At 29.6% G+C, this 20,964-nt stretch overlaps 6 protein-coding genes and 1 long non-coding RNA gene across 21 annotated transcripts in view; 4 read left to right on the plus strand and 3 right to left on the minus strand.

The window, feature by feature from the left end:
• LOC107072771 (misexpression suppressor of ras 6) overlaps positions 1–1,839 on the minus strand; it is a 217,544-nt gene extending 215,705 nt beyond the window's left edge. For all 7 annotated transcript variants that reach the window (XR_016178273.1, XM_089177503.1, XM_015332965.2 and 4 more), the window contains exons 1-2: positions 1,700–1,839; positions 1,014–1,159 (exon numbers count right to left, since the gene is read on the minus strand). Coding sequence is in view for 6 of the 7 variants with exons in the window: in XM_089177503.1 (XP_089033629.1) it covers positions 1,014–1,159; positions 1,700–1,759 (206 nt within the window). In the remaining variant the exon portion in view is untranslated. The remainder of the gene's footprint in view (positions 1–1,013; positions 1,160–1,699) is intronic.
• On the plus strand, positions 1,536–2,250 carry LOC149030863 (uncharacterized). Its single transcript, XR_016178284.1, has 2 exons — positions 1,536–1,728; positions 1,795–2,250. It is a non-coding gene; the product is annotated as an uncharacterized LOC149030863 (long non-coding RNA).
• A 12-nt stretch (positions 2,251–2,262) lies between these two features.
• On the minus strand, positions 2,263–9,471 carry LOC107072760 (uncharacterized). 6 transcript variants are annotated; one of them, XM_089177482.1, is made up of 6 exons: positions 9,103–9,471; positions 6,504–6,694; positions 6,195–6,368; positions 5,928–6,129; positions 5,656–5,851; positions 2,263–5,543 (listed from the first exon to the last, which is right to left on the minus strand). In XM_089177482.1, exons 2-6 carry the CDS (start codon positions 6,688–6,690, stop codon positions 2,712–2,714), a joined length of 3,591 nt encoding a protein of 1,196 aa, XP_089033608.1. In that variant the 5' UTR covers positions 6,691–6,694; positions 9,103–9,471; the 3' UTR covers positions 2,263–2,711. The 6 variants fall into 6 exon arrangements, with proteins under 6 accessions (XP_089033608.1, XP_089033607.1, XP_089033606.1 ...); XM_089177481.1 differs by lacking the exon at positions 9,103–9,471 and adding an exon at positions 8,384–8,519; XM_089177480.1 differs by lacking the exon at positions 9,103–9,471 and adding an exon at positions 6,939–7,711.
• On the plus strand, positions 8,778–12,743 carry LOC107072778 (uncharacterized). 2 transcript variants are annotated; one of them, XM_089177484.1, is made up of 7 exons: positions 8,778–8,908; positions 10,362–10,487; positions 10,562–10,659; positions 10,787–10,958; positions 11,033–11,286; positions 11,354–11,894; positions 11,993–12,743. In XM_089177484.1, the coding sequence occupies exons 2-7, from the start codon at positions 10,466–10,468 to the stop codon at positions 12,433–12,435; spliced, it is 1,530 nt and encodes a 509-aa protein (XP_089033610.1). In that variant the 5' UTR covers positions 8,778–8,908; positions 10,362–10,465; the 3' UTR covers positions 12,436–12,743. The 2 variants fall into 2 exon arrangements, with proteins under 2 accessions (XP_089033610.1, XP_015188461.1); XM_015332975.2 differs by lacking the exon at positions 8,778–8,908 and adding an exon at positions 9,848–10,270.
• Positions 12,744–13,611: 868 nt separating this feature from the next.
• On the plus strand, positions 13,612–17,419 carry LOC107072772 (inactive double-stranded RNA-specific editase B2). Of its 3 annotated transcripts, none has more exons than XM_015332966.2 (6): positions 13,612–13,843; positions 14,333–14,382; positions 15,202–15,757; positions 16,026–16,195; positions 16,301–16,859; positions 16,966–17,419. In XM_015332966.2, the coding sequence occupies exons 1-6, from the start codon at positions 13,804–13,806 to the stop codon at positions 17,082–17,084; spliced, it is 1,494 nt and encodes a 497-aa protein (XP_015188452.1). In that variant the 5' UTR covers positions 13,612–13,803; the 3' UTR covers positions 17,085–17,419. The 3 variants fall into 3 exon arrangements, with proteins under 3 accessions (XP_015188452.1, XP_089033755.1, XP_015188453.1); XM_089177629.1 differs by having other exon boundaries at positions 15,367–15,757; XM_015332967.2 differs by having other exon boundaries at positions 13,613–13,843; positions 14,633–15,757.
• Positions 17,420–17,810: 391 nt separating this feature from the next.
• Positions 17,811–18,844, plus strand: LOC107072774 (intraflagellar transport protein 22 homolog). The gene is made up of 4 exons (XM_015332968.2): positions 17,811–18,015; positions 18,157–18,326; positions 18,403–18,602; positions 18,675–18,844. The coding sequence occupies exons 1-4, from the start codon at positions 17,977–17,979 to the stop codon at positions 18,842–18,844; spliced, it is 579 nt and encodes a 192-aa protein (XP_015188454.1). The 5' UTR covers positions 17,811–17,976.
• Positions 18,845–18,991: 147 nt separating this feature from the next.
• On the minus strand, positions 18,992–20,963 carry Ppat-Dpck (Bifunctional Phosphopantetheine adenylyltransferase - Dephospho-CoA kinase). Its single transcript, XM_015332973.2, has 5 exons — positions 20,365–20,963; positions 19,941–20,284; positions 19,621–19,875; positions 19,353–19,535; positions 18,992–19,248 (listed from the first exon to the last, which is right to left on the minus strand). The coding sequence occupies exons 1-5, from the start codon at positions 20,948–20,950 to the stop codon at positions 19,045–19,047; spliced, it is 1,572 nt and encodes a 523-aa protein (XP_015188459.1). The 5' UTR covers positions 20,951–20,963; the 3' UTR covers positions 18,992–19,044.
• Position 20,964: the final 1 nt, after the last annotated feature.

Here is a 20,964-nt window from a genome sequence, read left to right on the forward strand (position 1 = left end):
ACTACGTTTCGCTACCATAGAGGACTTTCGGTAGGACCCACATAACACGATAATTTTTGAAATCTTTCAGCGAAAGTTTCGTAAAATATTTCCAAAAAATCTTTTAAAAACCTTGCAGGCATCATTCTAAAATATTTTGAAAAAGATTCATAAAAGATTTTACAAAAATATTTTTAAAACATTTCTAAAATATTTTACTGATAGAGTAATCTTTTGCAAGTCTCTGAACGCGGACATTTTCAACTTGTAGAAAGATTTTTTAGAAACCTTTTTGAAAGGTTTAAAGCTTTTCAAGAAATGTTTTAGAAAGTTTTTAGAAAGTTTTTATGTTATGTGGGGATGATCGTCCTGCATATTCTAATTTTTAAGCGCTTAGACAGCAGACGCGAGCTGAGTAATTTATTGACCGAATAAAAGCATGCATTGCCTAAATTGATCGATATTAACACTTAGCCGACCACTCGGGGAGATTTCCCCGTTTCAATGTAGATCGGTGCCCAACCGATCGGGGAGATCTCCCCGTTTCAATGTATATCGGTGCCCGACCGATCGGGGAGATCTCCCATATTGACCTTAGCAACGCGTTTTTTTTCGTTTATTTATCTATATAGTGTACGAAAAAAAACTAGTATTCAGTTCTTTTCGTTACATTTTATATTCTGGAAAGGAAAACTCTATTCAGAAACTAAAGGGAAAGTTTAGGAGGGCCATAAAACCGTAAACAAACCTAAGAATTATCGGGATATATTGGTATTTTGTATAAACAATATGTGAAATCGTTAAATAAAATTGTTACCCCAAGATATAATTGACACTTAAATAATTTTCAAACTACTTTGATTTCAAATACCGCATATCAGTACGCGTCACTTGCGAAAAATGCGTGGTGGACAGCGTAGTTTTGGTTGCTCGAGCGTGGTGGAAACCGTACAGTTCGCTGCGGCGCGCGTGGTCGGCTAAGTGTTATTTAATAAAAACTAAAATCTAAGCATCATGGATATAAGTATACATACGCAAATAGCTTTTCCTTGTCCCACACATTTTCAGCTGGCATATACTTTGATATAAGCATGTCTGGATGAGAATCAAGGTGGATAAAAATATTTCCATTAAACGGAAGGTGTCTAGATCCTATGCACCGATAAATGAATGGTAAAACCTAATAAAAGAATAATTAAAAGTTATTTAATTACATTAACTATTAAAGAATATGTCAGATTAATATATTACTCACAGTAATTTCTATACACATATATTTACGTTCCACTTAACATATTATTTAATGGATATATAATATTATAATTATATTATATGCACACACACACATTTAAAATAAATAAGATGTAAAATGTATATTATATAAACTAATAAAATTAATCATTCATATTATTTCATATAAAACTTAAAAGTGATTATAAATATATATATATATATATATATATATATATATATATATAAAAGAACTGTAACTTATAAAAATAAAAATTATATTATGGAAATAATATCGAATTTGGATAGTTTGATAAATGAGCATGCGCAAGCTTGTAAGTAGCTCGCGCTCAAAGCGCCACTTGCGAGAGAAAGGAAAAACAAAACGGTTGAGAGTAACGAATCAAAACGTAAACAAAACAGAAGAGGCGGATCAGTCAGAACGAATAGAGACGACTACGTCGACAGCATTTTTAGAAGTCATACATACCTCATCATGATTTTCTACAATGTGGATCGGTACACTCGAAAAGTATCTAAGATGAGACATATTGAAGAATATTAGTAGATACTAATAATTTTCAGCTAACGACCAAAATTACCCGTACGTGAGAAAGAACTCAATACGACGTTTTCCAATTGATGCAACACAACATACTCGCGAATACGATTACATAGCTCCCTCACGCGAAAACACGTGGTCAACGACTGAAGTTGTACTAGGCGGGAACCTCAAACGATTATTTCGCGAATAAAGGAGGCACGCAACGGGTTCTTACCCTGAATTCTCTCACGAGACGAGTTTCGTAAGGTGGTGCCTTTTTTTCCATTTCTCTTCCCCCATCTCACTCTTCCTCCTACCTCCCTTTAGATTCTCCCCACGTCGAAAAGATGCCTCAGAAACCTGATCTGCTTAAACTCACAGCTGGCATACTTAAATGTACAAATATGTGTAACAATTTTGTTAAATCCATTATTTGACATATGTGCATTAAAAATATGTTGTTAAAATATATTAAATATAATGAATATTATTATATATATATTAAACCATTTTTTAATCATTATTAAAAGGTAGTTTTTATTGAAGGAAATATTATGAAATTCTTATATTATATATGTTCTTAACTGTAAACGTAATATTCTTCCTTATTCTAAGACCCTATAATATGCATCTTTTACATTAATCTTTTAACTTAATAAAAACATATACGATTTGTAATTCTACAAAATTCAATTGAGAAAGACCAATTGAATTACGTAAGATCAGATAGTACGGAATCGATGATAAAAGATTACATATGGCACACAGTACATGCATCTCATAAATACATACCACATGGCCTTTTACTGTCAACCATTTCGCATATCATTGTATATTACCAATTGATTATAGTCAATCATAGGAAATCATGACCAAAAATAAGATAAAATAAGATAGCATTTAGTTTATAAATACGTCTATTTATATTTATATGTATAAGTCCATCATTTGATTATCGCTATTCATCTTCAGTATACTTCCCTAACATCTGAGATTGATAAATTTGCAAATGTAAATTATTAGTTTTGCTTCTAATAGATTTAAAAAATTCTTCAATATGTATTTCTTTTTTATAATTAGAATTAGCAGAATTATTTAACGCATTTTGGTTAATTCTTGATTTGTGATAATTAGTACTTGGAAAAATTTGTTTCTGATATCCATCATAAATTAAATTATAAGAAAAATTATTATCTACATAATAGTTATTAAAATAATAAGATTGAATATAAGGATCTATATTATGTTTGTAACCATAACTATTCGACTTATTTACATTACAATAAGAATAAACTTCATCAGAATTTGTATCAACATCGCATTGTTTTCTATGGTTAATTGGTACCGTAGTTTCTATATTAATATTAGAATTTTGTTTTATATTTACAAATGTTTTAGAAATTGAGTTTTCAAAAGTATGTACCATTTTTTTATGACTACTATTGGTTTCTACATCTACTTGTCCACTGCATGGTTCTACCAATGGGACAAAAGCAGTTTGAGTAAAATTTAAGTTTTTTCCTGAATTCGTAGATTTTTTTGCTGAGTATTTCTTCTGTCTATAATTACATTTTGTTTTCTTATATACAATTGGAGTTGGTGCATTACAAACATTCAACGATGATCTATCTAGAAAATCAGTTTCATTACTTTCATTCGTTGCTTGTTGATTAGTACTACATTTTTTATCACTTGTAATTGAATGGACTACTATACTAGAATTTATATTCAAGTTATTAAATAGACTCATAGCATTTATTTGTTCATCAAGTTTCTTTATAGTTTCTCTTTTTTCGTGAATTGGATTTAATATAGAATCGTTTGTATGATTATGATTTATTAATTGAATACAACTATTTTCATGTATTGCGGGATACGAAGAATCTTCATTTAATTTAACTCCTTTTCTTTGATTTGTATTCTCTTGTCTTATTAAAACAAATAGTTCATCAAAAGATATTTTATTTTGTTCTTTTACTTTTGTAATAAAATTATTATATTCACATCTATCAAAGACAGTAACGTGTTTTACCCACTCCATAATTCTTACTGTAATATCTGGTTCTTTTTGTATATATTCTAATGCATTACGATAATTATCAATTTCTTGATCTGATATCATTAAATTTGGCATAAAAGTATGTTCTTTTATCGGATAGGGAAAGTAAGCTTCAAATTTTTGTCCAGATTTTCTATAACGACTTTTAAAATCTTCTATTTCTTTATACATGCCTAGTAAGTCTAGATTTATATTTAATGAATATAAATAAGTATCATCGATTTCCTTATCAGTACGAAGTTCAGGATAAATACAAAGAAAAGCTTTTCTCTGTACTTGAAAGAAAGTTTTTAAAACAGAACAGTATTTTTTTTCTGTAATAGTATAAACAGATTCTGACATTTTTTCCATTATTTTGTCCAATAAATAAATTTCAAAGATAAGTTCTTTATTCCATTCTGAGGCTATATTTAATATAGGATCATTATCATCACCACCGTTATGCACTATATCAAGTTTATTTTGTTTTTGTAAGCCTTTTGCATGTATTTGCAAATAGTTCAATAATTCTTTAATAAAAGGAACATTAATGTCTTCTGTATTTTCTGGTAATAATAACTTGGTACATAAAGTATTTTTCTTTTCTGTGAAATAGACTTGTTTTTTCTCATTTTCAAATAAATTATTGTCACTAATATTAATTTCAGTATTAATTTTATCGTTTATCTGAGTATTCATACTTGTAATATATTTCTTATTAAGTGTAAATTTCAAATATTCCATTATTTTATTATTACCATTATTTAATAGTTCATCTTGCTCAACATTAGATAAATCAACTTTAAACTCAAAATCTTCGTTAAGTTTCTGTAATTCAGATAGATTATTGACATTATTTATTAATTTAAATTTGTATACATTTTTTGGTGATGTTTTAATACACGAAGTATCAATATAAAGTAATTCATTTTCTATTTTATCCTTCAAAGAATATTCATGTTCATTCTTTTCTTTTATCTGTTGTACAAGTACCGAGTCAGTTAATGTATTGTCTTCTGATTTTGGTGTAGATATATGTTCAATAGATTTATTATTTTCACTTACTGAACTATTAATTACAACCTCATTTGACATGTTGCTTTCATTGAAAGATAACTTCATGTTATTTGAACCATTGCTCCTATTCTGCAAAAATACTTTGTTACTCTGAGATTTTTCATTACGTGTAAACATCAAACCATTGTCTGAATCAAGTATACTATTGTCAATTTTTTCTTCATCTGTATCATGGGCAGAAATTTTATCGAATAATGCATAATCACAATTCCAAATATCATATGGATATTTTACAGGAAGTTTAGCAATGGAAAAATTATTTCCTCCAATATTTCTTAGTATATTCTTCAAAGACTGTAATTCATTGTCTGAAATAATTGTTATAGAAACTCCATGAGATCCATAACGACCACTTCTTCCAATTCTATGTAAATATGTAGCTGCGTCTCCAGGTATATCAAGATTGACAACTAAATTTACATTTTCAACATCAATTCCTCTAGCAGTTAAATCGGTTGTTATCATTATCCTACACATAAATGTTTTTAATTTTTTAATAGCCTGTTGTCGTTTAATCATATCTTGATTTCCTCCTATGTAAGTAGCAGTAAAACCCAGTGAATTAATATTATTACAGACAGATTGTGCTCTTGATTGATAATTTGAGAATACTAAACATTGTTTAAATGGAATGTTATTAAAAATCTTAACCAACTCTTTTACCTTTATCTGAACCTGAATAAACAAAAAAATTTTTAGAATCTTTCATAAACAAAAAAAATTACTAAATAATTATATAACAGTAGTGTAGACAAATATTAAAGTAGAAATAATGATTTATAGTCACCTGTTTCATAGCATTTGGATGTGAAGAAACGACAGAAACAAATTGTTTTAAACCAAAAAGAATTAGTCCATCATTATCTGGAGATGTTAAGAGTGGTGAAGACATATACATTTGAAGAAAAGATTCTAAATCTCCTAAATAAGTTGCACTTGATGCTATAACTTGTTTACTAGATGGTAATTTAGAAAATATGTAACTGAAATTATAAAATTCATAAGAATGAAAACTATGTTCAACATATACAATAAAGGAACTTTCCACTTTCTACCTACTTAATGTCCCTTTGAAAACTATTTTCCATTAATTTATCTGCTTCATCAAGAACAAACAATCTGACATAGTCAGTTTTAAGTAATCCTTTCTCTATCAGATGTTTAACTCTACCTGGAGCACCAACAGCTATGTGACATTCCCGAAGTTTTTGTTTATCTCCATCTAGAATCATTCCTCCAATAAAAGATTCAACTTTTAATGCTGAAAAAATTTTTAATTTCATTTAAAATTGAATCCAAATAAAATAAATAAACAAAGATATTAACCTTGTAATTCAGAACCTATAGATGACAAGACTTCAGAAATTTGGATAGCTATTTCCCGCGTAGGTGCTAATATTAAAACTTGAATAAAAGGTATTTCAACATTTACCATTTCAAGAGCCACAGTACTGAATACTAATGTTTTTCCAGTTCCAGATTTTGCTTTCATTATTAAATCTACAAAAATAATATAAAATTTATATTAACTTTAAATATGACGATTAATATATTATTATTATTATTATTATTATTATTATTATTATTATTATTATTATTATTATTATTATTATTATTATTATTATACAAATATACCAAAACCACAACGTCCCAATGGTATTGCTTTGAGTTGTATGGGTGATGGGCTTTGAAAACCACAATTAGATAAACCATTCAAAATATTTGGAGAAAGACCCATTTGAGAGAAAGTTACGTCTTCCAATATTTTTACATCCTTAGTGCGTGACTTCTTTGTTACATCATGAGCAATAGCATGCAACATATTTCTTTAATAACATAAAAAATATATACACAATGAAATACTAATAAATGATATATAAAACATTAATTTAAGATATGAGGTTAGATATCAATTTTATATGGCTATTTAATAAAAATTACATTGATATTTGAAAAAAAAATTAATATTAACCGATAATATATAAGAATAAAAATTATAATTATATCACTTTCTTCAAAAATTCATAAATAGTTCATTCGTTTATAAATAACAGATTTCAATATTGTAACCTGTGTGTGTGTATGTGTGTGTGTCACAAGCCGCCAGTGACCAGTGATCCCAGAGACTTTAGTTCGTCTGATCGACACAGGGGCGTAAAATTATCGTACGCCCCGGGAAAATTTGAAATCCGACAATTTCTCGGACGAGATTTTCAAAATGTGGAAAAAGAGTGCAAGTTCCAACTTTTTAAAAGTTGATGACCTTTTTTCTTCAGAGATCGTACACGGATCATGGTAGGGGTGGTGCTGAACTTTTCCAAAATTTGTTGACTAAAAAAAAAGGTCATCAAGTTTTCGAAATTCCAAATGGATCGTACGCCACGATTTTTGGATCGTACAGGACCTCAAATTATCGTACCGTATAGTATTGTGGCGTCCCGCACCTGCTCGGTGCTGACACCCCATGGTTGACTATCCGTAGCTCCGATGTCTTGCACCAGGACGGTGCCGACATCTCGTGGCTGCCAGCGCCAAGCTCGGCAGACGTACCCAAAAACTACTAGAGGTGCGCGTGTCTAGCAACGACACTTTCTACCTCGGCTTTGTAACCAGACCATGATGTAGAGGCGGCCGATTGGTCAGAACTGGCGGCGTAATTGCGCCTGGGAATCTGATTGGTCGGGCCTAGTGACGTACATCCCGGATCATCTCCTCGCTTCTCGGAGATCATCGATCCAACCAGCGATCCCATTCGTACGATAATTATCGTACGCGTACGATAATTTGAGGTCCTGTACGATCCAAAATTCGTGGCGTACGATCCATTTGGAATTTCGAAAACTTGATGACCTTTTTTTTTTTAATCAACAAATTTTCCAAAGGTGCACCCCCACCCCAACCCTCACTCCCACCACCACTTTCACCACCACTCCCACCACCACTCCCAGCACGATCTCCCGTTCGACGATCGTTTTCATCATTTTCATGAAGGTTTCATAGGGTTTGGGAACTTGATGAGTAAAAAAAAAAAAAAATAAAAAAAAAGAAAAGGTCACCAACTTGAAAAAGTTGGAACTTGGACACTTTTTTGGACTTTTTCAAAATTCTGTCCGAGAAATTGTCAGATTTCAAATTTTCCCGGGGCGTACGATAATTTTGCGCCCCTGTGTCCATCAAATGAACTAAAGTCTCTGGGATCACTGGATCCAACGGATTTCTCGACAGGAGTTCGATATCAATCGCCGAGCTTATCAGTCGACTGCGCTTGCTCTCTCTTCTATACCAATTTATCATTCTGTATCTCATTGTGCGTGTGTGTATAAATTCTGTATCGTGTTGAATAAAATCTGTTCTGAGAGATCACAAATAAAAAGGTGAAATCCCTTGTCGTGTCCGACTTTCTCATTGGTCGTTACGGTGGTCATTTGATTTAATTATTTAATTGTATATTAATCGTCTAAATAATTATAAAATTAACTGAATTATATTTATACATATATAAATAGAGTACATACATAAGGTTATATATCTGATGAACACAATTACGTCAAGTTGAAAATATAAAACAATCAAATTGAAAATTCTCTGTGCGCCAATGAATGCATCTGTGGCGTCTCACACCTAGGGATCCTGTAGGAGGGCACGCCACAGGATACGACCCTGCAGGAGTTGCGCAGGTTCGGTAGGGGCATTGTCTGCCCTGGCCACGCGGCTTGACCACCGTAACGCTGTGCTGTCAGATCGTGGGTAAATCTTACCCTCTCCCTGTGCCACTGGGATTGCACACAATGAAAGTTTTCCATGTCCGTGTGTTTGGGATGTCGAAAGAAGCCGAATGTAACCGAAGTTGGCGGTTGGCCACGAAGTGGCACATTATGAAAGCGACTCGTGTCCATGTGTTCGGACGACACGAGTCGCTTTCATAGTGTGTCACTCCGGCGTGCCCGCCAACTTCGGTTACACTCGGCTTTCCTCGACATCCCAAACACACGGACATGGAAAACTTTCATTGTGTGCAATCCCAGTGGCACAGGGAGAGGGTAAGATTTACCCACGATCTGACAGCACTGCCGGGACTTGCTTATTGTCTGCGCATCCGGCTAGTAGCTCACTATTGTACTCCGCATCAACATCCTTTGTATTTCTGCACACCACATGTAGTACACCACCGACTGTGAATAAAGGCTCGTCCCTAGAGATCGTAATTAAAAAGGAGATTTATTTCTCACATTACCTCGTGCTCCCATTGGTCAGTTCCTCGCTCACGGAATGATTCTCTAGTTAAGGGAAACACACCTTAACAGTTCCAATCGTTGCTTTCCAATTATACCAAAAAGCGACACTGTGTAACGCACCCCGTTTTCCAATTACAGAGCATAATGCGACTCAGTGTCGCACAATGCCGCATTGTGCTAATGCTTAATTGGAACATGAATTAGTTTTCAAGTGCACCAGCAGAGTGCGCTAAGTACAGTGTTGAAACAAAAAATATTCATAGACTTAGCAACCTCATTAATGTATAAATAAAGTGGTAAACAATAATAATTGGGCGAAAACTATTTACGGTTATTTTAAGTAATTTGGATTTTGATTATTTCATTAACATTTTTTTAATAAATTTATTTATAGTTTATTTTATTTTTTTTTTCATAAATTTATTTATAGTTTTGTATTTTAAAATAAAATTGTATTCACATTTTATGTGTAGAATATAAAAAAAAATAGTTACTGTTTATACCTTGATCCATACTTATATTTATTTTTTAACAGTCTGAATTAACTTTTTATTATTTCCAAAAAACTACGACGAGAAGAAAGCTTTAAGAATTTTTTCAATAATAAACAATATTACTAACGATAATATACATGCAATTTCGATCAATGCCAACTTAAAGAAAAAACACTTGGTTATTTTCTGCTACTGAGTTGGTATCGATTGCAAGCATCACGTAAAAGCAACACTTTTTACAGTGCTCGATTGTGCGATGCGATGCTCTAGTTGAAACATTCAACGTTGAACATTATGTCGCATAATGCGCTTTAGTGCTGTAATTGGAAAACGGGGAATGTCTCCTGCAAATGAATGCATTAATCCAAAATCTTCCAATCATAAATCAATATACAACTTATCGGTATGGATGAAAACGTAGCCTTATGAATCGAACAGTCATTTGTAAATGTACCATTTTCTTTTGAACCTATATTCAAAAGTGATGGTATAATGGCGACATGTTGATTGAACAAAACATAAATAATTACGTTTTTTTTACAATTAAGTTGACTTAAAATTAAAAAAGCATATATATTTCATTATTTCTATTTGTTAAATATCATTAAAATGGGTCGCCGTTCAATTAATACCACGAAAAGTGGTAAATACATGAATCCCACTGATCAAGCACGTTAGTATTATTCATAACTAACTGTGTAATAAATACATTTTTTATTGTAAATCAAAGAAAATTGATGATTCTGTATATTTGTATATTTTAGGTAAGGAAGCTCGTAAGAAAGAATTGAAGAAAAATAAAAAACAAAGACAATTGGTGCGAGCTGCTGTTTTAAAAGGCAAAGATCCTACTCAAATAATTGAAGAAATGGAAAAAATAGATCAAATGGGTTAGTTTAAGCAATATTTAGCAATAATAAACTTTCTAAAATAGTAATAATATGAATATTTATTATCATTTTAGAATATAATGTTATGCAGCCACCACCTTTAAATGAAAAAGTTTTAAAAGACAAACGAAAAAAACTTAAGGAAACCTTAGACCGTGTTTTAAAAATGTATGTAAGTATAAAAGTATTATATATATTTTATAGTGTAAATTGGTAAGTTAAAAATATGCAATTTTAAATGGCTGTAGAAATTCATTTTTAATTATTATATCTCTTTATAGTACATTTACTTTTTATAGGCAAAAGATGATCAAGAAAAGTGGGCGGAATTAAAAGAACAATTAATACAATATGAGCGAAGAAGAATAGATTTAGTGTCATATTTTGAAGCAGTAAGACATGCGCAGCAAGTACAGGTTGATGAAATTCCATTACCATCTGCAGCTAGTGATATATCTCGAATTTATCCAGGTTAGAAACAAATTGTATTTTATTTTTTATTTCACATTATAGAAATTTTCTTAACGTTACAAACATTATTTCAGGCTCGTTAACATCACAAATTCCATTACCAGACATGCCACAACCTCCTCCACATATGTATCCACCACATCCACATTATATACCACAACATCATCCACTCATGAATATACCAATACCGCCAAGTATTTTAAAGAAAACTAGTGCATATGCCACAGCTCCAACAATACCTACAATGGCGCCAAATAAAGAACCACCAGGTGTTCCACCTTTTCCACCCCCTGATCTTTCAAGCGATGATGAAGATGTTACAGAAAAGGTAATCCTATATATTTATTATTACAATAAGTTAATATTTTTAACAATTTTATATATACAACTTATAGAATAAAGATGCACCAGCAAAATCAAGAACAATACGTTTTGCGGATGATAGAGATGATAACAAGCAAGATTCTGATAAAGAAAAAGATGTAGAGAAAGATAAAGATAAAGACAGAGAAATAACAAAGGTTAAACCAACTTCCTTGCAACAAAAAATGTTGGCCATGGCAGGTCAAGATATCGATCAATTTATGCGTGAAATGGAAGTTGTTCATAAAAAGCGTGAAACTGAACGTGCTCAAGATTTAAATGCTCGTTTATCATTACTTGAGGCAGAAAATGAACCTAATTCTAATTCTAAATCCAATAATAAATCTAACAACAAAGCGGAAGATGAAGAACTCGAACCTCCGGGAGCATCTGAGCATTCTTCAGGACATAATCAACATACACCTCATTCTCATACACAACACACACAGCAACATAATTTATCTCATATGAATCTTCCACCACCTCCACTTCTATACAGGCCACCACCTCCACCATTACATCTTCGAATGCCTCCACCACCACCACCTCGTATTGGACTTCGTCTTCCACCTGGTAATATATACATAATTATTATATTATAATATGTTCAATTTAATTACAATCATAATTTCATTACTGATAAATTAATTATATACAAAATATTTTTACAGGCCCTCCACCTGGATTGCCTAGAATGTTAAGACCTGGTCCACCGAGTATGCCTAGAATGCCACCACCACAGATGCAAATGCCTAGTTTATCTAATATTTCAAATATAGGAAACGCTCAGATGCAATCACAATCAGGAACAGGATCACAACCTAAGACTCCTAATGTATTATCTGCTGCTCCTCAATTAATTAACAGAAAGGATAAAGATGGGAAGAATACAACTACAATTGAAGCGAAGCCACAAATTCGAAATTTAGCTGCAGATGTTACACGATTTTTGCCAACATCCTTGCGAGTAAAACGAGATGACAAAAGAAAACCAAGCAACATATCTAGACTTTCAGAAAGATTACCAGAAACTCAACCACTTCGGACAACACAACCTAAAACAAAAGATGATGCATATATGCAATTTATGCAAGAAATGGAGGGTTTACTATAAGTAAAAGAAAATTAATATTAGTACTATGATTAAGATAATACATAGAGAATTTTTGTATTATATAAAATCATTACGTAGCCATTATATAAATTCTGTAATTATGAATTGCATTTTGCACTATATGTATGGAACTTTTATTGTATAAATGTATAAGTTTTACTTTAGGAATACCATACGTTGTGATATTTTTAAAATGCAGATATTTAAATTATTTTTCAATTGATTTATAATATTTTGTCCTAACATTCTACAGCTAGAAAAACAATTTTATGCCGTATAAATTGTAAAATAAAAATATTAATGCAACCTTTTATTAACAAAAGATACTTTAAATATTGAAAGATTGTATAATTATTTACCCAATATCTTAGGCGACGTATTAACAAAAAAAGTGAATTAAGAGTTATAGTTAAATTTATTGTGTCCCTTGCATCATCAACACGCGTAAATTGAAAATACCTAAAACATCAAATTAATACGTAAATTATTTCATAAGAAAAATAAAATACGATGCATGACACTTTTCATATTTAACTGACATTTCTTCTTACACTTTTGCAAGATTTAAATGATCGAAAGCTCATTTGAAAAATAAAAGTTATTTACACGAATTGATAACTTTGACTAACTAATATTTAAAAAACAAAATATTACATTATATACATAAAATTGATATTTTAAAAAAATTATGCCTAAAAAACATATTTTTAAAAGTTATTTTCATGAAATTATTAGGTGTAGCAATTTATTTGGTGCTTTGATATTAAACTCATTGCCCCAAATCACCATTTTTTTTCTTCACTGAATTCGATAATTATCTGAAGGATAGACCAAAGTTATTGAAAATAACTATTTTGAAGAATAAGAGATGTATGATTATTTTATAAATAAATATTACATTTTTTAAAAGGCACTGAATTAATTGCTACATCTAATAAACAATTTTAATGAAAAAAAAATGTCAAATAATCATCATGTATAAAAAAATCTTTATTTATTTTCTTAATTAACAAAATCGAACGAATATTACGATCGAGAAAATTCACGCAAATGCCTACATATTAAAATGTTTAAATATCAAAATGCTTAAATATTTTAATATTTAATTTCGTATTACGCACATGCGCATTCTTCAAAATTCATATTTCCTATTGTCAAGAGAGGTAGGGGTGACTTCATAGCGTCATTTCCTTCTTCATGATTAAGTAGCATGTGTGCTGGATATTACTGTTACATTTAACGAAAAAATTACATTGTTTTATATATATTTAAATAGTACTAAGTGATATATCGTAATTATTGGAGTATTAAAAGTTTAATAATTAATAACATTTAAGACAATTCTACTATTTTATTAAGAAGATAAAAATGTTTACAAGAAATAGACTAAGTCAGGGCTATCCCAACGGTAAGAACAGGAAAAAAATTATTTGTGTATTTAAGATATATAAAAACGTTAATAACAAATAAATTCGTATATATACATATGATTATTTATAAACGGAAACAAATATTTGTTAATACGTATTGAAATCCATTATAATAAAATGATCAACATTATTGATTATTTTCTTTTTTTTTAATATTATTTGTATATTTCTCTTTTTCTTATTTTTTTCTGTTTTTATTTTTCTTCTCTTTTATTCGTAAAATTTAATTATGTTTACCTAGAATGACCTGTTAGCTTACATAAAGATCTCATATTTATTTATTAAATATTATTGCTGAAAAACAAAATATTTTCCAAATATTTTTCAAAATATTATTTACTATTTTAGATGACACAATAATTTGATTATACGATTTATTTTGATTTAAATAACATAAATTTTATTATTTCTACTATATAATGTTTCTTATAAAACACAATAAAAATATATTTATACATATGTTACAGCAAGAACACAAAATCCTAATAATCAGGCTCCTTTCCAGAACCAAAATTCTGTAAGTTTCCTCTTATTTATTAATATACACTTTTATATTACATTATTTATAGGCATAAAAGTTTTATTAATACCAAATCTTTTACTATATAAAATTAAATAGAATATCCCAAATATAACACAAGATATGCAATATATTTAAATTTTCACATATATAGATGTATTAAAATGTTCCATTTGTTGTTTCCAAAGTTGTATCCATTTGCATGTACTAATTAGTGGTCCCTACTTTCCCCTCCCCTGCAACGCAGGTACTAGTAGCTATACAACAATACCGAGGAAGTGCGGTCGGCCAGGGGCTAGATCGTCTGTTACCCACATAGCATAGCCTGCCATAGGCCATAGGCCGTTGTCTTAATAACTTGTACTGAACTCATGTCTAAGCAAATTGAATTGTTTTAACATCATTAAATCATCGATAATGAGTTATGATATATTTTATATATTTTTTATTTAAACAGTAATCATTAAACTCTTAATGTAGATTTTCTTCTTTTTTGTATTTTTTTTGTATCACATATCATACATAAAACATATTCTGAAGGATAGTTATAATTTATCACATACATTACTTACAATTATACATTACTATATTTTTAAAAATATAACTTTTTAAATTACTTTATAATAATTAATATATTTTAACTTAGCTGAGTCATGAGTAAAGAAACATTGGCTATGGTCAAAGGTAACTTGGTAGGTAAGAGCTATGGGGGTAGCATTAGATTGCTTTTAAGTACATATGCGATGCTAGACCTTGGTGGGATAGCACAACCGTAGAGGTTCCTTGTGTAGCGGCGACCCACCCTATATTTTACAGTTTAGTCAGCAAGGGAATTATCAGTTTCCACAACCAATTGGAAATCAACAAGATATTTACAAACAAGGAAATATGCAAACTTCACAACCGTTTAAATCCCAGCAACAAGTACAGATACAACAAACTAGTATGACAAGACAACAATTGAAATCTCAATTAATGCAGCACCAACAGCAACATATCCAGCAACAGCAGCAGCAACACATGCAACAGCAGCAGCAGCAACAGCAGCAGCAGCAGCAGCAGCAGCAGCATGTACAGCAACAGCAGCATATGCAGCAGCAGCAGCAGCAACCACCTCCACAACTACCATCATCTAATACCCAAACACCACAGCGCCTAAAACCGATACTTAAACAGGGCTCGAGTACTAGTCTTATTGTACACAACATATCTGGCACTTCTCAACAACCTGCTTCTACATCTAAAAGTGTGTCATCATTGATTATCTCAGATACAGTTGGCAATAATACCATTGATACAAATGTTGACGTCAAAGCTGAAAATGCGGATTCTGATCCATTAGAACCAAGATGGAGACGTAAAGTACCTGGATGTAAGTATTATGTGTGTGCGTGTATATATATATATATATATATATATATATATATTATTTCCTGTAAAATGTATATTTTATTATCAATATGATGACAAACGCTGCGCAAATTTGAAGATGTTTAGCTTTTGCTCGGTCTTACTCCTTGAGCTAAGCCACTCGAACAATCAATGTGAATCAGTGTACTGACAAAGTTAAATACTATATACTGCTAATTAATATTATATTTTATACTCTTCTCAATTTACTAATAAAATTGTATTTGTAGTTAAGGTAAACAAAAAATTGAAACGTCTTCGATTAAATCAACGTTTAAGGAAAACTCTTCAGCCAAAAAATGCTATTATGGTTCTAAATGAAATGAAAGCTGGAGTGCAATTTACATTTCCTGAAACGCAAGGAACTTTGCCAAATGCTCTTTATCTTGTTCATGCAGAGGTAAAAATCATAAATTGTTCATAATGAATATATTTATATTCATAAATAATTAATAAATAATTCTATATATTTATTCTGAATAAATATTATGTATATAATTGGTAGCTTGATGGAAAAACATATGTTGGTCAAGGATTATCTAAACCACTTGCACGTCAAAATGCTGCTGAAAATGCTTTGAAAGCATTGTTACTTGAAAAAATGACAGCAGCTAGTATGAAAGCACGTATGGATGCTGAAACAGATGGACAAGCCAGTCAATCTTTAGAACATGCATTGTCTACAAAAGATGAGAATACAGAAGATGTACAAATGGCAGTTGATGCTAATGTTGATGAAAGCGAAGAAGTTCCATGGAGTTCATTAGCAAGTTTTGCACTTTATAAACTTTTTTTGGAATGGCACAACCAAGGAACATCGGTACCAGTACCAAGACCAGGATTGCCTTCTCCGCTAAAAGGATCAAAGAAAACAGTTGCTAATGCAAATAAAGTTACTGTCCAAAAAGAACTTCCACCAAATGCAGCCACTATACACCCTGTTATGTTATTAAATCAAATGAAACCAGGATTAACATATGTAGAAGTAAGCCGTCTTGGAAATCCACCTACTATAATGTTTACATTAGCTGTAGAAATTGATGGTATCAGCTATTCTGGTTCAGGTATGAAAAAATAATAAATTTAATAAATACAAAGTCATCGATTTTGTATGTCATATCAAATTTATTTATAAATATGCTGTTAGAATATATATTTCTTCCATTGCAGCAAGAAATAAGAAGGATGCTAAAAAAATAGCAGCAAAAGCAGCATTGTTATCTTTATATGGATTAAACTATCCAGAAGAAATTAAAGTTGATCGTTCAGATGATGTTAAGAATGCGTGAAGTAATGTTTAGACATTAATTACAACACATTTCTTCAATATATGTATCACAATTACTCTTCTTTTATTTTCTTTGTCCAAATAAATGTTTACAATATGCTACAAATTATAATTATTAGATTATTATACAGAAATCATGAAAATAATCATGTGTAAAGTTAAATTATTTATATTTATGAATGTATAGATTCAGAAATATTTTGTAATAATTTATAAGCTATATGAAAAACAAAAAACATATTTTAAAAGGTAATATTCTATCTAATTATGTATAATATAACACAAATTGTAAAAGAAATGAAACAGTTTTAGATAAATATACTGTATTTGCACTTATGACTTATCGAACATTCGAAATATCTTTTAAAATAAAAAACACTATTCAAACAATTTTCGACATTTTGTCGGTATTTTATTAGTATAACGACTCTGTAATTGCACATTAAGAAAAAAACATACATTTTGTTTATATTTTTATTCATAAGATTTGTGAATTTAGTTTGTAATTACATGTATCAGTTTTATATGACTTAAAATTTATTTTTATTAAATACTTTATAATATAAATATATTATAAAACCACACTTTATTTATAAATAAATTAATAACAAGTATCAAACATTATTACGATACTAACCTGTAATAAATTATAATATTATATTTATATATGTATACATAATATGGTTATAAAGTATTATTTCTAATTAAAATAATTAAGATTTTATATAAATATGCTTATTCATTTTGTTATATAATAAGCATACATTCTAATTTCGACATTGTGAATGGTTACCGTAGAAACCGAGATGTACACAAAAATTGTCATCAGGGATATGATATAGCAATATGGAAAGATTAAAAACTGTGCTATGTGGTAGAAAATATAAATAATTATGCAAGCTTTAAAGTTAGTTGTAATTGGACCATTAGAGGTAAGATTTAACTAATTAATAATATAAATAAATAATCTTACTTAAATAAATCCTTTTAATTTAATAATTTTAAATAGAAAAATATAGCATACATGTAAATATAAATCGTTCTTTAATTATTCTTTAAAAAATATTTTTTAGAGTGGTAAAACCACAATATCAAATTTTCTTGCTGATGCTTCAGAAATTCCTAACTATTATCATCCAACATATGGTGTAAGAATACTGGAAGCAGAAGCACAAGGAATTATAGTAAATAATAAAACTATTTCAAAAGATATTGAAATATGGGATTGTAGTGGTGATTATAAGTATGCAAGTTAGATATTTAGTATATTTTAAATGTATTATTAGATTATGCATTCTTTTTATTTATTCATATTACAGATTTAAAACTTGTTGGCCCGCTATAAAGAAAGATTTACATGGTGTGATGTTAATATATAGTGGAAGAAAACAAAATTGTTTAAAAGAAATGCAAGACTTTTATGATTATTTTGTTACGCAGACTAAATTAGGTCCTGACATGTGTGTAATATTTTGTTACGATCCAGATAAAACTCAATCAGAATTATCAAAATCAATTTGTAAGTGAAAAAATAAGACAAATTAATGACTAATTGTAATTTAAAAAACATATAATTTATTTACTTATATAGCATCCGCATTTCCCAAAGTATCACATGTTAGATGTGACATAGAAGAAAGTGGTAATAAATTACAGGCCGACTTTCGTTCATTTTTAAGCTCACTCGTGACTAAAATGCAAAACTATGTAGATCAAGAAGAAAAAACAATATTAACAAATAACATTTTATTTATTAAATAATTTTTATATTAATTTAGTAAAATATAATATACGTAAATATATCATACAAAAATCTATAATGTAGTTAAATTTTATTTCCAGCATGTGAAAAATTTGTGTATAAGAAAAAAAATAAGTGTTAAAAAGAAAAGAACTGAATTTAGAAACTAAAGTTAAACATATATATTATTCCCCTTTTTATTTTTAAAAACATCGCTATATTAATAGTTTACATATGGTGATATATAATCTGTTAATTCATTCCATGCATTTTGCACTTGTTCCTTTGTAAAATCATAATCCCACAATGTACAGAAAACAACGTTAGCTTCTTTAACTAGATCTACGTTACTTGGTTGCATTTTTATTCTTTTTTCTGCTTCATCCTCTGATAAATCATTCCTTTTTACAATTCTTTTAATGGCCTATACATTTAATATATGTATTATTTCTCAATAAGATATATATGTATATTATTAATAATACGAAATATATATAAACATATAATATCAAATAATATTAAACAAACCTCTTCTGGTGGAATAATGCAAGTCCAAATTTCATGACATTCATTTTGCCAATTAGCTTGTATCAAAACTGCTGCTTCCATTAAAATAATGTTATATCCTTCACTATATAAATTTTGTATCTTCTCTTTAGCCTTTTCCAAGATTATAGGCCATATTGATTTATTTAGTTTATCTAATTCTTTCTAAATGTTTAACAGAAAATTATCAAATAATTTAAAAAGTAATAGGAATAAGCTTATATCGCATAAATTATATACATAAATTTACCTTATCGTTAAATACAATATTTCCAAGCACTTTTCTATTAATAAGGCCATCTGCATCAACTATTTTTTTACCAAATTGTGAAACTACTATTTCAAAACCTTTGGTTTTAGGAAGATACAATTCATGTGCAATTTTATCACAATTCACAAATCCAGCACCAAACTTTACTAATTCCTCAGCAATTGATGATTTACCACTTGCTATACCACCAACTAATCCAATAATATAAGGTTTAAGTGTTTTATTTTTGTTTATCTGAAAAATTATTAATAATATTAATAAAAACAAATAAATAAGTTTAGTATCAAGTAAATACATACAACATTTCCTAATCTTGTACCAAGTAATCTCATTCTTTGATTACTAGAACTAATTTTACTTTCTTCGCGTTCTTTGCGATTTTCATCAAATAATAATTTTACTTCATGAATAACCAATTCATTTAAATTTTTCTGTAACCGCAAAGAATTAACTTTATCTCCACCACGTTTAGTTTCTTCACTGACTACTAACATTTCCATGGTAGGGTCCTCTTTAGTTGGACCATACATATCATTAATGGGAACAATATCATACGAAACTAATGGATCTACATCTTCTAAAAACTCTTTTACTTTTGATATTCTTTTAGAACATGGTTCTATTAACTCCCATAGCAATTTTCCTAAAAATATTGTTAGTTGGTTGTTAGTCATGACTAAATATAACAACTAAAAACATTACTTTAATAGTGAAATTTCTAACCGGTTAACATTTTTGTGTCTGTTACACCAACTGTAAGTTTTTCTTTAGAATACAAAACGGCTTCGCTTAAAAAGATTTTATGTCCATTATGTAAACGATCAAATGTACCACCCAAAACAACACTTTTATACATTTTCTGTATACTTGTACATTGATCAATGTTGCTATATACTTCATCTTCCTTTTTAGCAGCAAATGTTAGATAATTGCATTCACGTGATACATTAACAATGCAGTTTTGTATAAAAATATCAATGGTCTTAGAGTTAATAATTTTATCAAAAATGACTATTTCCACCGGATTTTTTGTATTTATAACAGCAAAAGTAGGATCTTTTAAATGCGCTAATAAGATTCGTATGTCTAGTCTATAACACATTTGAGAAGCTACTTTATAAATATTGGCAACAGTTTCAGCATAATAAGGTAATTTATGTAATTTAGGAGTACAACTTTCTGATGGAAATAAATGTTGTTCTGGCAAGTATTGAATATATAATGTCTTCAAAATATGTTTGTTAACAAATGTTAATAACAGTGAAATCCTATTAGGATTAGTTAAAATTAACAGACCAGTATTTAACATATTTAAATACAAAT

This window comes from Polistes dominula, unplaced genomic scaffold, assembly GCF_049000335.1.
Source record: "Polistes dominula isolate Pdom_NZ unplaced genomic scaffold, Pdom_raw_medaka contig_24, whole genome shotgun sequence".
NCBI classification, from domain to species: domain Eukaryota; kingdom Metazoa; phylum Arthropoda; class Insecta; order Hymenoptera; family Vespidae; genus Polistes; species Polistes dominula.

Excerpts from the sequence above, each read along its gene's own strand:
- LOC107072760 (XM_089177482.1), bottom strand. The coding sequence starts at position 6,690 with ATGTTGCATGCTATTGCTCATGATGTAACAAAGAAGTCACGCACTAAG. Across the intron at positions 6,369-6,503 it reads ATTGGGACGTTGTGGTTTTG|ATTTAATAATGAAAGCAAAA; the intron begins GTATATTTGTAT and ends TTATTTTTGTAG. Across the intron at positions 5,544-5,655 it reads ATCCAAATGCTATGAAACAG|GTTCAGATAAAGGTAAAAGA; the intron begins GTGACTATAAAT and ends TTGTTTATTCAG.
- LOC107072778 (XM_015332975.2), top strand. The coding sequence starts at position 10,207 with ATGGGTCGCCGTTCAATTAATACCACGAAAAGTGGTAAATACATGAAT. Across the intron at positions 10,488-10,561 it reads GGAAAAAATAGATCAAATGG|AATATAATGTTATGCAGCCA; the intron begins GTTAGTTTAAGC and ends TTATCATTTTAG. Across the intron at positions 10,660-10,786 it reads ACCGTGTTTTAAAAATGTAT|GCAAAAGATGATCAAGAAAA; the intron begins GTAAGTATAAAA and ends TACTTTTTATAG.
- LOC107072772 (XM_015332966.2), top strand. The coding sequence starts at position 13,804 with ATGTTTACAAGAAATAGACTAAGTCAGGGCTATCCCAACG. Across the intron at positions 13,844-14,332 it reads AAGTCAGGGCTATCCCAACG|CAAGAACACAAAATCCTAAT; the intron begins GTAAGAACAGGA and ends CATATGTTACAG. Across the intron at positions 16,196-16,300 it reads TTTATCTTGTTCATGCAGAG|CTTGATGGAAAAACATATGT; the intron begins GTAAAAATCATA and ends TATAATTGGTAG.
- LOC107072774 (XM_015332968.2), top strand. The coding sequence starts at position 17,977 with ATGCAAGCTTTAAAGTTAGTTGTAATTGGACCATTAGAG. Across the intron at positions 18,327-18,402 it reads GATTGTAGTGGTGATTATAA|ATTTAAAACTTGTTGGCCCG; the intron begins GTATGCAAGTTA and ends TTCATATTACAG. Across the intron at positions 18,603-18,674 it reads AGAATTATCAAAATCAATTT|CATCCGCATTTCCCAAAGTA; the intron begins GTAAGTGAAAAA and ends TTACTTATATAG.
- Ppat-Dpck (XM_015332973.2), bottom strand. The coding sequence starts at position 20,950 with ATGTTAAATACTGGTCTGTTAATTTTAACTAATCCTAATAGGATTTCA. Across the intron at positions 20,285-20,364 it reads AGACACAAAAATGTTAACCG|GAAAATTGCTATGGGAGTTA; the intron begins GTTAGAAATTTC and ends CAATATTTTTAG. Across the intron at positions 19,536-19,620 it reads ATATTGTATTTAACGATAAG|AAAGAATTAGATAAACTAAA; the intron begins GTAAATTTATGT and ends TTAAACATTTAG.